Here is a 13,262-nt window from a genome sequence, read left to right as displayed (position 1 = left end):
CATATCTGTATTTTCTTCAGAAAGTTTGAAAGCCTTCCTTTTTACATTTAGGTTGTAAAGCATCTTGAGTTTATTTTTGTATATTACGTGAGGTATCATTTTTCCCTGTGGGTAACAAACTGAGCCGTCAGCGTTTACCTAAGTCCATTGTTTTCCCACCGATTTATGTCACCAAATCCCCAAACATGTAGGACTGTTTCTGGCCTATATTCTTTCCTCTCGCGTCAGGGTTAGGGGTTAGAGTTTGTCTGTCTTTGTCTCTCTCTGCACACTACTAGATCGTTTTAAGTAAGTCTCTGTAATAGTCTTAATAGCAGGTAGGACAAGTCATCCCTTTCATACCTGTTCAGAGTGTCTTGGCTATTCTCCCCCCTTTTTTTAGGACCTTCCTGTTCCTACCAATAATGCCACCAATTTTCAGATTTTCTCTGGTAAGCTACCTCTGAAAATTACCCTCACCGCCTACCTCCAGGCCTCCAGGAAAGCCCTAATGTCCTTTCTGTCAGTGTTACCATCCAGTCCTCTATAGCTGTTTCTACGGGTACCCCGATCCCGATGTTGGTTACCTCGAGTAGCAGGCCTACATCTGCCTCCTGTCTCCACGTGCCCCGTTCTCAAATATCCGGACTTGCCTTCCTGAAGTACAGTCTGGTCTCACAGACTCTAGTGGTGACTTCTAGTTACCCCTCGGGGCCACGGGTCTTGCCCAGGAGCACTGTGGGAGTCATTCGAGGGCTGGCCTTGCTTCTGGCACCATGGGTCATGGTTAGAGGCTGCAGTAAAGCCCTAGAAAAGACTAGAGGCAAGTCGAAAGCAAATTTGGGTCCTGGCTCGTGTCTGTGCATTTGGGGTCCCAGTCTGCGGTGCTCATGGTGGAGGATGGGTGCTGGCCTTTCCCTCGGGGTTGGGGATCCTGTAAGAACTCAGCAGGCCCCCTTCATGTGGCTCTAACACCGAGAGATGGTAAGCACCAGGAGGTGGTGGTTGGGGGTAGCGTAAGAATATTGCAGGGACTCGTCCCAGGGACCCCTAGGAAGGGTTCTGAGGCTGACCTTGGCCAAGCCCTGGGGAGCCTCCGGAGAGTGCTCTGCGCCTGATGTCTGGGACCACGCCGGAGGGCCTGGGTACAGTGTTGCATTTCCAAATGAGATGGCAGCTGCCTCATCGCCAGGGAAAGATGTTTCCCAAACAGGAGATCCCTATCTTTGAGGACCTTCCTCTGACGGTTTCCTCCAACTAATCGCCTCATCCCCTCTGACCCCGACCCTCTTCCTGGCAGGCCAGCCTGCTCATAACCCCCATGACGTGCCTTGTATGCCTTTTTGCGTACCATCTTCATATGTCCCGTCATCAAATCGGGTTCCCTTCAAAACGATGTTGAGAACTCCATCACCCGCAAAACTCCTTCCAGCTTCCTCTTTCTCGGCCCAGCCCGTTCCATCACTCGCCTTGGCACCACTGCGCTGAGCTCTTCAGCTTTCTGTTTGTTACGCTCGTATGTGTGAGGGTTCTCTTAAGTCTTCTCGGGACTTTTCTTGTCTCTCTGGCCTGTGTTCCTAATCACATCGTTCTTAAGGACAAGGATTATATCTCTGTTGCCCTTTGACTCCCCCTAGTACAGACCAGTGCTCAGCACATTGGGTCAAACAACAGAGCGAGATTGGCTGGGTCCAGATCGAGGTTTATCATTTGCTTTGTGACCTTGAACAAGTTACATAACCTTTCTGGACTTCAGTCGTCTTATGTATAAAGTGAGAATGGTAATGTACTTTCCTCATAGGCTGTGGACTTTGCAGAATGTCTCAGGTGGTAAGCGCTCAGTAAATGGCGCCAGTCGGTAGTATTTATACTAATGTTACCATAGTACAAACCCTGCCGAAACCGGTGGCCTGAAGTGTCACATAACACATTGTACAGTTCAGTGACGCTGGCCATTTCAGTCAGTTACATGTTGGCGTCGGAAGAGTCTTTGCTGACTGAAGCGCTGTGATCGCTCCTGTCTCACTCGTTTCCTCCCTCTTCCTTTGACAGGCAGGTCCATGAGATCCAGTCTCACATGGGACGCCTGGAGACGGCAGACAAGCAGTCTGTGCACTGTGAGTACTTAGCTGTGGAGACCAGAGTCCTTTCTCTGGTGACGCGGTGCTCAAGGGCTGGATTTCCTGACTGCATTTCTGCCTCGGAGGCTTAATGATTCAGCGTGGAATGAGTTCTGTTGTTAGGCTACAGAAAATCCTATGGCGCAGTCATCGGTTTCCCTGCTTGTGCTTTGGAATCCCCCAAGTCTCACCCCCATTGCCCCTCCACTCAACTTGACATGGCCCCGTGGGAGTGGAAGTCCTTCCACCCCCCCATTTGTCTTAATCTAATTACCTAGTCCTTAGAGGACTGTGCTCCACAAAAAGTCAGATGTGTAACTGGAATTGGACATTTCTTCTGAGCTGAGATTGGTGGCTTTTTAGGACGGTTATTCAGAAATGAATGGCAATATTAATTAGTTTCGGAAAACACCATGGTTTCTTTGGAGAAGAGAGCTGCTTTGTCTTTTTTAGTTTCTTTTCTATTAAGAAAAGGTCCTTTTCCTGCGTTGGCCGTGCAGATACTCCTGCTGACCCACACACTGCAGAAACTGTCTTGTCACCTCACTGCTTGGCTGTCACCATGCACATTTCTCCTGTTTCCTCCTGTCTCCTTTCTGCAGCCTCAAAAGTACCTCTTGTCTTGCTTCCCTCCCCCCCTTGTTCTAGCTGACCTAGGAAAGTGACATTGCTGTCATTTCTTTCTGGGGCAAGAAGCAGTCTGGGTGCCTTCTTTTGGGCACGGTTTAGTTTGTGTCCATCGACTTTGTTTGCCTTCCCGACAATCTATTGTTACGTGATTAGGAATGGAAAAGAGGTCATTTTGACTCTTTATCACAAGGGATAAGGAAAATGACTGTATTTATCATATCTTTACCTCTGTGGCTTCTTTCCTAATGATATTGGTCTACACTGGGGGCTCCAACATCAGCCCGCACATTCTTATGGGAAGCCTTAAGGGAACTCTTCTCTGTGTTCAATTACTAATCCTCCCCTTTGTGCTTTCTTTTAACCTCATGATTGGAGGGAATTCAATTGTCAGTCTTTCTACTAGATATTTACAGTCCATATTGGAGAATAATCGCAAAGGAAAAGAGACTTCTTTCTGTATCAGAAAATACTGCATTTTGCTTCAAAAATTTATTTGTACAACCTTTAAATGTTTGTTTTATTTTCTAAAGGTGAGAAATTTATTTCTGCAGGTTTACCCCAGCTTGCTAAAAAATTGGCATTGTTACAGCATTAACTGCTATTTATATTTGAAACAACATTTATAGAGTCTCTTAGTATAACTTAAATTTTTTTCCATTATTCATTAGTGTATGCATTTTTCTCCTTTTGAAACATATTTCTAAGTCTGTTGGGTATGGAAAAAAGATTATCTTTTTTTTGTTTTTTGGGTTTTTTTATTAGTTTCAGGTGACAAGACTAAGTAATACTTAGATGTTTATATCACTTATATCCCTCACACTGTGTGAACCCCCTTTCCCCCATCCACTATCCCTCTGACATCGCACAGAGCCATTACATTTCCACTGTCTCTATTCCTAATGCTGTACTCCGCTTCTTGTAACTATATACATACATATATATACATATATATATGTATATATATATAAAATTATAGTTTGCATTCATTATTGTTCAGCTTCAGCTTCAGCTGTACAGTGCAGTGATCAGGCAACTACATCATCCCTGAGGTGGTCTCCCAAATGGGACACGTGTCCATTGGATACCCTACAAAATCTTTACAACATTATTGATTACGTTCCCCAAATTAATTTTCAAAACCCCGTGGCCATCTTGTGGTTACCGACTGTTTTCTAATCCCCTCACCTTCCCCCTTATCCCCACCCCCCTGCCCATCTAGCAACCCTCAATTTTTCCTCTATGTCTCCAAAACTGTTTCTGATTAGTTCGTTCACTTATTCTTTTCTTTAGATTCCACATATAAGTGAGATCATATGGTATTTGTCTTTCTCCGTCTGTCTTATTTCACTTAACATAATGTTCTCTAGGTCCATCCATATTGTTGCAAATGGTAAGATTTCTTTCTTCTTTATGGCTGCGTAATACTCCATTGTACAAATGTACCACAGTTTCTTAATCTAGTCATCTACCGATGGGCATTTCGGTTGTTTCCATGTCTTGGCTATTGTGTATAGTGCTGCAATAAACATAGGAGTGCATAAAGATTTTTGAATTGGAGTTTTGGATTTCTCCGGATAGATACCTAGAAGTAGAATTGCTGGATCATAAAGTAGTTCCATTTTCAGATTTTTGAGATACCTCCATACTGTTTTCCATTGTGGCTGCACCAATCTGCAATCCCACCAACAGTGCACAAGCGTTCCCTTTTCTCCACATCCGCGCCAGCACTTGTTGTTTGTTGATTTATTGATGATAGCCATTTTGACTGGGGTGAGGTGGTATCTCATTGTGGTTTTTATTGGCATTTCTCTGATGGTTAGTGAGGTTGAGCATTTCTTCATATGTCTGTTTGCCATCTGTATGTCCTTTTTAGAAAAATGTCTCTTCATGTTCTCTGCCCATTTTTTAATTGGGTTGTTTGGTTTTTTGCAGTTGAGTTGAGTAAGTTTTTTATAAATTTGTGATATTAACCCCTATCAGATATATCATTGGCAAATATCTTTTCCAATTCAGTAGGATCCCTTTTCGTTTTATTGATGGTTTCCTTTGCTGTGAAAAAACTTTTTAGTTTGATATAATCCCACATATTTATTTTTTCTCTTACTTCCCTCGCGCGAGGGGATATATCAGTAAAATTTTACTCCGGGTAATGTCTGTGAAGTTTCTGCCTATATTTTCTTCTAGGAATTTTATGGCTTCAGATCTTACATTTAAGTCTTTAAGCCATTTTGAATTTATTTTTGTATATGATGTCAGGAGATGGTCCAACTTCATTTTTTTGCATGAGTCTGTCCAGGTTTCCCAGCACCATTTATTGAATAGACTGTCTTTACCCCACCGTACAATCTGGCTTCCATTGTCGTAGATTAAATGGCCATATAGGCATGGATTTATTTCTGGACTTTCTATTCTGTTCCATTGATATATATGTCTGTTTTTATGCCAGTTTCATGCTGTTTTGATTACTGTAGCCTTGTAGTATAATTTGATATCAGGTATTGTTATACCTCCCACTTTGTTTTTATTTCTCAAGATTGCTGAGGCTATCCGGGTCTTTTATGGTCCCATATAAATTTTAGGATTATATGTTCTATTTCTGTGAAAAACGTCATTGGTAGTTTGATAGGAATTGCATTGAATATGTGTATTGCCTTAGGCAGTATGAAAAAAGATTATGTTTGATTTATCACTCTAATTTAAGTTCACTGTCTCTTTTCCAGCGATTCTTATTTTTTTCTTTTTGTACAGTAGTAGAAAACGAAATCCAAGCAAGCATAGACCAGATATTCAGCCATCTAGAACGTCTGGAGATTTTGTCCAGCAAGGAGCCCCCTAACAAAAGACAGAATGCCAAACTGTGAGTGCTGTGACACCCCAGGCCCCCAACAGAGACCTTTCTCCCGGGGGGTGGGGGGGCTATCAAATGGTGTGGATCTCCATTTGCACATTGAAAAATTGAGACTGTGCAAAGATCAAGTCTCCATAAAGCGCACAGTTCTCTTTGAGTGATACTCTCTCAAAATAAAACGTCTGTGAGGTTAGTGGCTCAGAAGTCTTGTGTCTCCTTACCCGTCTGTGTCACTTTGAAATTCTGCCTCCGGTGCTCTTTTTCTGACCAGACCCATGGCCACTTGAAGCCTAGTGCTGCCAGAGCGTTTACTCTGCCCTTTGGTTCTCGTTACATTCTTGGGTCGAAATGAATCTTGCTCTTAATCACTTCATTCGGTCTATTTGTAATGAAATACCGATCTAATGTTTGATACTCCCTCTTGAAATTAAAATGAAACCACTCTCACCACCTCTACCCCAGCCCCTGCTCCCAAAAGTGTTATGAAACTTTGTTGATGCTTTACTCCAAAGATGCCCTTGGGCTTCTTCCAGGAGAGCGATATAATCCATAGCAGGTCAGGAAGAGGTCATCGAGCCTGCTTCCTGTCACCTGTTCCCTGTCATGCATCCAGAATCAGAGACCAGCAGGTATTTAAGTAAAGCTGCTGGAATCTGGTGTGCTGCAACCCTACTTTAACCACAAGCTACTTCTTTAGTTTCAACATTATTGGTTAAACTCTGATTATTTGGGAGAGGGATAGCATGAAGTGGTATAGAGAGAAGTGAGAAAATGTATTCTTTCCTGAATATAAAGCCTGGTGACCTCAAATTGTGCCATCCTGGGTTTCTGGAATTGAATCTCTCTCTCTTTCAATTCTAGTCGTGTTGACCAGTTAAAGTATGATGTCCAGCACTTGCAGACTGCTCTCAGAAACTTCCAGCATCGGCGATACACAAGGGAGCAGCAGGAGAGACAGCGAGAGGAGCTTCTGTCTCGCACCTTCACCACCAATGTAAGCCAGGCGCCTGGGTGGGGGTCTGCAGGAACTTGACAGCTGTTGGAGCTAGAGCTCAGGTCTCTGAGCTTCATCCTCTTAGGGGGTGTCTGAAGCAGGCCGATGAGGAGGAGACCAGCTAGAAATGGCAGTGGACTTTGTGCTTGCCTCAGAGACTATACCTACACAGGGAATCTCTTTTCTAACACAGAAACCTGCAGAGGAAGCAGTTAACCTGAGGAAATGGGCAGAGGTGAAAATTACCTGGTGTGACTGGGCCGCTGCAGAGAGGTCACAGTTGACATGCTGGAAACGTTTTTCTGATCAGATAGAGACAGATGATTAGAACTTCGACCATCTGTAGTGAGGGCAGCATTTCCAAGCTGCCTTCAGGCAATGGCCATTACGCTCTGTGTGTGTGTGTGTGTGTGTGTGTGTGTGTGTGTGTGGTTCCAGTGTCAGATGCATTAAAATGTTTTCGTCTCTCATCTGAGCAGCCATTTGGAGGAATTTGTCTGTAGACGGATTGCTTGACGTGAGCGTGTTTGAAAGTGGCCTGTAGGTTTGCGTGTTTGAGTTTGTAGAGCACTCTTGTCCCTGCCCTGGGGGCTCAGGCTCATTTCCTGCACATGGCTGTAGAGCGGACTGGCCTTCTGGTGTCCTGCATTATATAGTCCAGCAAATGAGGGGGGTTTTGTTAGGTTTTTTGTTGTTTATTTATTTATTTATTTATTTTGGTATTTTGGTTTTTTTCATAGAGATGTTCATTTTCTAGAGGTCTTAGGTTTCAAAGCGTACAATCACTTCCCATAGTGCAGGTATTTAACTCTCTCTGCTGTGTCCACACTTTCCCCAAGGGTTTCAGGATGAGCCTCTAGTTTCTGTTTCTCTAGAGCAGGGGTGTCCAAACTTTTTTCAACGTTTTTCACCAAGGGCCATATCTGGTAAAATACACAAACAGCCGGGCCACTCACTCGAGGTGAAGTACATATAGCCTCACCTGGTTTATTTAAGTAAACTGAATATATTTTTGGAATTTGCTGCGGGCCAATAAAAAATGGATTGCGGGCCACAGTTTGGACATCCCTGCCCTAGAGCAAGCTGTCAGGTGCCAGTTACTAACAATTGAAAAGTGTGATGAAGACGTGTCGGTAGTGTAGTGGTAAGATAGCCAACTTTCAGAGTGTCATGAACTATACGACTCACTAAAAGATGTAGGGTGGGCTTTTGATAGTTATGGCATTGGTTGTTCAGGCCACTTTTAGGCCTGAGATGATAGCTGAGAATTACTTTGTGTCTTACCAGCCTGGTGTGGTGCTGTAAATACAGTGGCTATTAATAAAAACTGACTTTCTGCATGAACTTCTCATTATTCTGTGATCTGGAGTTATCATACATTTTTCTGAGAGAGAAGAGCTTTTCAGGTGGGAAGGTAAGACAGATTCATATATAAAAGGCATTTAACAAATGCTTGCCAAGTAAGTGCATGAAGCCTCTAATAGACTCATTCAAACACTGGAGTCTCGTGCTCCTGTGAGCATTAGCTGTCTGCAGACCAGCACTTAAGATGCTGAGAATAAAGCGTGTGAAAAAATGATGACTCCTTCCCGTGAGAAACGCCTGCGTGAGCAAGGGAGAGTGAAAATGTGTACATGAAAAATGGCTTTTCACTTGAACAGCAAAGGAAAAGTGGTTTAACATCTTTGTGATGATGAAAAGTAAAAATGGCCCTGATTGGCAAAAGAATTTGTGATTGTCAGGAGGCGGTAAGAGAACAGTATTACGGCTGCTCGTGACTTGTTTCTGTGTACAGTCTGGTTGAGTGTATCTACGTCAGTGTAAAGTTAGAGCCAGCCTAGGATTGGTTGTGGTGTTTCTCCCACAGGATGGTTAGGAGAGCTGGCCCTACACTCAGTACCGATCCATGCCTGCCGGACTTAGCAGCTCTGCGAGGTCTTGGGCATGTTATTCCACCTGTCTGGGCTTCAGTTTCTTCATCTCAAAAATGGGGATAATGTAGTAACCACCTCGTAAGGTGAGGATGAGGAACAAGTGAGCTCAGGGTAGTGAGCGTGCAAAGTGCAAAGTACTTGGTCAGTATTAGTTTTCGTCTCCCCTCCTTTTGTACAGACGTTTCTTGCCTGCTTGGGAGACTAGTCCCATCTGAACACCCGTAGGCCTTCAACAGAAAGCACAGTTCCTTCTATCCTTATTCTCAGTCTAATTGGAGGATAACTTATGGGTAAAATAGCTAAAGAACAGAAGCGAATACTGAACACCATATTAAGGGGAAGCCCAATAAGGGAACATTTGGAACAAGCTGGGTTAGTGAGTAGTCAGACAAAGCTTTCAGAGGAGCCGAGTGAGGTCTTGAAGGAACAGAGTTTTCCCTAAGTGAGTGTAATGATGCAGAGGCAGGAATTAGCACGACGTGTGCAGTGGATCTCATTTGGAGAGTAACAGACTGAGGAGCATGGACACAGGCCGCCCCAGACCTTCGCTTTGCCTTTTTTTCCCTGTTAGGCTCCTCTGGTTCTTGCACCGTTCCCTCTGGCTGTTCTGGCTTGGCCTTGGCCGCAAGGCAGAGCAGTCAGATGTGCTGGGACCGCAGGAGCTGCCAGCAAGCAGTTAATCAAGTGCCTGCGTTTCTTTCACAGGACTCTGCCACCACCATACCAATGGATGAATCCCTGCAGTTTAACTCCTCCCTCCAGAACATTCACCATGGCATGGATGACCTCATTGGAGGCGGGCACAGTATTCTGGAGGGACTGAGATCCCAGAGACTGACCTTGAAGGTGGGGGCCCCCCCGGGGGACAGGGAGAAGGCCTCTTGTTTTGGCCTCATCCAACAGTTTGGTACCTGCGTTTACGTTTTGGTTACGTGTCCCCAAATTGTGATACTGTGATGGTGAGACAGAGCCCCTGAGTTGGGATCCTTCCTGTGGGCGCTGAGAATTTTGAAGCAAAAGTAACCGAATTCCCTTTGCCAGTTGGTGTTTCTTGTGCTTGAGCCGAATCATGAGATGGGACATCTTTTGGCATCCAGGCCCTTTTACCATTTACTGAACTTGTATGAAAGTGACTGCTGGTCTGAGGAATCAGTAAGAGACGATGCATTTCTGCTGTAGAATCCACTGTGATGAGAAGGAAGACATGGCCGTACTTTGGTGCCTCACTCTGGGGTGTTTTCCCGTAGGGCCCCGGGGCTGCCTTAGAACCGCGACCTTTTGTGCTGCAGGAACTGAATCCCCAGGGGTGGGCCCTGGGGCTGCCCTGGTTGATTAGCAGCAGACAGCTTCTGGGGCACCTGCTGCTCCCCAGGACTCCGTATCTCCCTTAAGTCCCAGGTTTTGCTAGAAGCCCCGCCCCACAGGCTGAGGCCCCAACCCCTGGGCGTGGTTTGCAGAAACATTACACAGACTGGATGTCAGTGGTGATGTCTCAGCCTCAGCCCTTTTCCTGTATCAGCCCTGATGGATAACGGGGTGTGGGCTGTGCTTGTTATCAGGGCGTGGGGCCCTGAGAACGAAGCACTCCCAGCCACTGAGCTGTGAGACACAGTCACTCGGAAGCGTGAGCTTTATCTTAGTGTTTGTTGCACCACATGGAGCCTGACAGCTCTGCGGAGTTGAGGACATTTCTGCCGCCTTTACCAGGGAGGTCAGGCGAGCCCCGAGGGACACTGACTCCCTGCTGATGGCTGCAGTGCTGATGGTCTGAAGTGTGGTCTCTGACAGCTTCGCGGCGCCCCCTTTCAGAACAGCCGCCTGCGCGATCTAAACTGACACGTGTTGATTCATCTGCCCTTTCTGTTGAAAACTACTGGCCTCCTTCCCACATCTCAGAAACACCCGTTAGGGCAGGACTGACCATGTCACACAACGTCGACCAGGGAGGGTTAGAGCTGCTTGTGAAAGCAAATGTTAGCTTCCTGCCGAAGTCCGCTATCGCTGAGGAGGGCACGCCACTGCTGCCCCTCCCTGCACGGTCACCAGAAGTGACGTCTGGGAAGCCTGGTGAGGCCGTTGGAGGCTGGGGTGTGAGGTTTCCAACCCGGTTTCCTCTGCACACCCACTACCACCTATCTTCTGTCACTTGATTGCTTCCGCCTGCCTCCCACGGCACCTGTCAGGGAATTTTCTGGTTGAACCACTTGAAAGGAACGTGGGAGAGAGCATGAAGGAGCTGGGTGCTGATTTGGGGAAATTTATTTCGTGCTTGAAAACAAATACTGTTTTTGAAATTTATAGTAATTTTCAAGTGATTTTTCGTAGCTTGATACTTGAACTCCAGGCAGTGAGGAAATGATCTGCGCTTTTAGAAGGAAGCAGAATCTTTAGCAAACTTCTAACATTTACCATCCTTTTTGTGGAAGAAACATGTCTCTGGTCTCCTCTGGCAGTAATCAGCCTGACTGGAGAAATCCCTCTCCGTGAGACTTTTGCAGCGGTCTGGGCAGAACGGAGGTGGGAATTCCCGTCCGCGGTGCCTCGTGTCATTCTCACCTGTCTAGTCTCCTCTCAGTTGCTCGTTAATGTGTTGTTCATTTAAACAAATGGGTGTGGGCATTAGTTAGATGCCATCCGTACAAATACGGTTGGTAATGTGTGGTGTGCCCAGCAGTCACTTATTTCATGAGACATTGAATGTGCTTAAAAATGAAAATTAGAAAGCAGAGAAGTACTGGCTGGGTGGTTTAGGAATGAAATACCCTTTTGTTTTTGGTGGGGGGTGCTGACAATTATATGAGGGGTTTTATGTCGTTGTGTGGTGTCGATCAGTTGTGTTTCTGTCGTTCCGTCTTGGGCCACTTCAAACCGTGTCCTAAACATGGACTGTGACCCACACATTGTATTCAGTACAATCCCCAAGACTTCTCTACAAAGTAGAGCAGAAATCTGATAGCAAGGATTTTGGAGCTACGGAGCAGGGCAAATTCTTTTTGATGTTGCTTTTTTTAAATATAGAATAATTTAAAATTTTTTATTGAGGTGTCATGTACATACAGGGAAGTGTACAGATCCTACTGTATAGGTCATGGAATCTTGACAAATATACACACCTTTGTAACTCACACTGTGTCAAGATCATTTTCGTCACCCCTGAAAGATCACTTGTGCCCTTTCCCTGTCAGTCTCCCCCCCCCCACCCCGGGCAACCAGAGTTCTGATTTATTTCACCATAAATTGGTTTTGTTTGTTATTGAACTGCATGTAAATGTATTTATATGACTATTTTGTGTGTGGCTTCTTCCTCTCAGGAATGTTTTCCAGGCTCATTTGTATTATTACATGTTGGTAATTAGGTCCTTGTTATTGCTGAGGAGTATCTCTTTGTTAAATGTATCAGGAAGTATATATTCATCCTCTGGTGATATACACCTGGATTGTTTCTAGTTTTGGATACTCTGTTTTCTTCTACAAGCTTTATTATAGTTTCAGCTTTTATGTTTAATTCTATAATCCATCTGAAATTAATTTTTGTTTCATATAAATTGAGGATCATTGTTTTACACACATACATACATATACTATATGTGAGACGTGTGTGTGATATTTATTCTGTAGCCAGTTGTTCCAGCACATGTGTGGAAAAGACTTTTCTTTTGCCCTTGCGTTGATCTGCTACCTTGACCAGAAGTCATTTGCCCGTGTGAGAGTGATGTGTTTTCAGCGTGACCAAGAGACTGTGTGTTGGACAAGTCCCGTCTCATACTGACATCGACCCACCTTTGCACAACGCGTTGATCTTTGTTTCCCTCTCTCTCCTTGTCTGCCCCAGGGGACTCAGAAGAAGATCCTGGACATTGCCAACATGCTGGGCTTATCCAACACGGTGATGCGGCTCATTGAGAAGCGGGCTTTCCAGGACAAGTACTTCATGATCGGGGGGATGGTCGTCACCTGTGTGGTCATGTTCCTCGTGGTGCAGTACCTGACGTGAGCCGGCCAAGCCCAGCAGCTGAATGGCGTCCCAGTGCATGAGCGTGTGTGAGTGTGTGTGCGTGAAAGTGGGAGGGCTGCCCAGAGGCTCCCTTTTGAAATGTGTGTCCCTTGTAACTGTGAAGGCCACTCCGAAGTCAATGAGATCTGTAACCTCGTGGGAGTTTCCAACCTGCTCTGTTTTCTGCGACATCTTGGAGGGGAAGCTAGTGCTACCAAGATTCATGGTGCTTAGGAAATGAAAGAAGTACCTGATCTCTCTCTCTCACTCTCACTCTTCCTGGGGAGGAAGTGATGTAAGGATAAGGGATGATGAAGGAGGGAAAGGAAAAGAAGAGCTTTGGTGGTTTTGTCCACATAGCCCATGTGCGCCCCGGGGAGGCTTTCACGGGGAGCCTTATGGACGGGACTCCCCACACTTTGTCACCATTCGGTCTTTCTGGCTCCTAGTGGGCAGGCTGGAGCAGAAGCGGAGAGGAGCATGGAAGAGGTCTCCTTTTCTTGTGCGCCTTATAGTGGAGTGATTCGCATACTCTTGCTACTAGCAGACTCCCCCACTCCCCAAACGACACTGCTAATACTTGTCACCCTCCCCGGAAGCAACTACCTAGAGGAACAAGTATGGATGCCGTGCTGACGAGTCCCATTTCCCACCACAGTTGTTGGCTGCTGCTCCTTCCTCACGTGAGGCCACAGTTATTGTTCTGAGCATGTTCAGTGTTGAGACTGAAGACCGTAGTCACTGTGTTTTGGGGCGTAGTTAA

General features: G+C 45.5%; 1 protein-coding gene across 7 annotated transcripts in view; it reads left to right on the top strand.

The window, feature by feature from the left end:
* Positions 1 to 12,661, top strand: part of GOSR2 (golgi SNAP receptor complex member 2) — a 149,807-nt gene extending 137,146 nt beyond the window's left edge. For 3 of the 7 annotated variants that reach the window (XM_033090359.1, XM_033090355.1, XM_033090353.1), the window contains exons 2-6: positions 2,032 to 2,096; positions 5,478 to 5,586; positions 6,439 to 6,571; positions 9,211 to 9,351; positions 12,338 to 12,661. In XM_033090359.1, the coding sequence (XP_032946250.1) occupies positions 2,057 to 2,096; positions 5,478 to 5,586; positions 6,439 to 6,571; positions 9,211 to 9,351; positions 12,338 to 12,499 (585 nt within the window). In that variant the 5' untranslated portion in view covers positions 2,032 to 2,056 and the 3' untranslated portion in view covers positions 12,500 to 12,661. Of the gene's footprint in view, positions 1 to 1,766; positions 1,810 to 2,031; positions 2,097 to 5,449; positions 5,587 to 6,438; positions 6,572 to 9,210; positions 9,352 to 12,337 lie in introns of those variants that run through there. The other 4 variants (XM_033090360.1, XM_033090358.1, XM_033090354.1 and 1 more) reach the window with 4 other exon arrangements.
* The last annotated feature ends 601 nt before the right edge of the window (positions 12,662 to 13,262 follow it).

The sequence above is a fragment of the Rhinolophus ferrumequinum genome, chromosome 21 (genome assembly GCF_004115265.2).
Source record: "Rhinolophus ferrumequinum isolate MPI-CBG mRhiFer1 chromosome 21, mRhiFer1_v1.p, whole genome shotgun sequence".
In the NCBI taxonomy this organism is placed as follows: Eukaryota; Metazoa; Chordata; class Mammalia; order Chiroptera; family Rhinolophidae; genus Rhinolophus; species Rhinolophus ferrumequinum.
The sequence above is the reverse complement of the archived record's forward strand: the minus strand, read 5'-3'. Positions and strand labels throughout refer to the sequence as shown.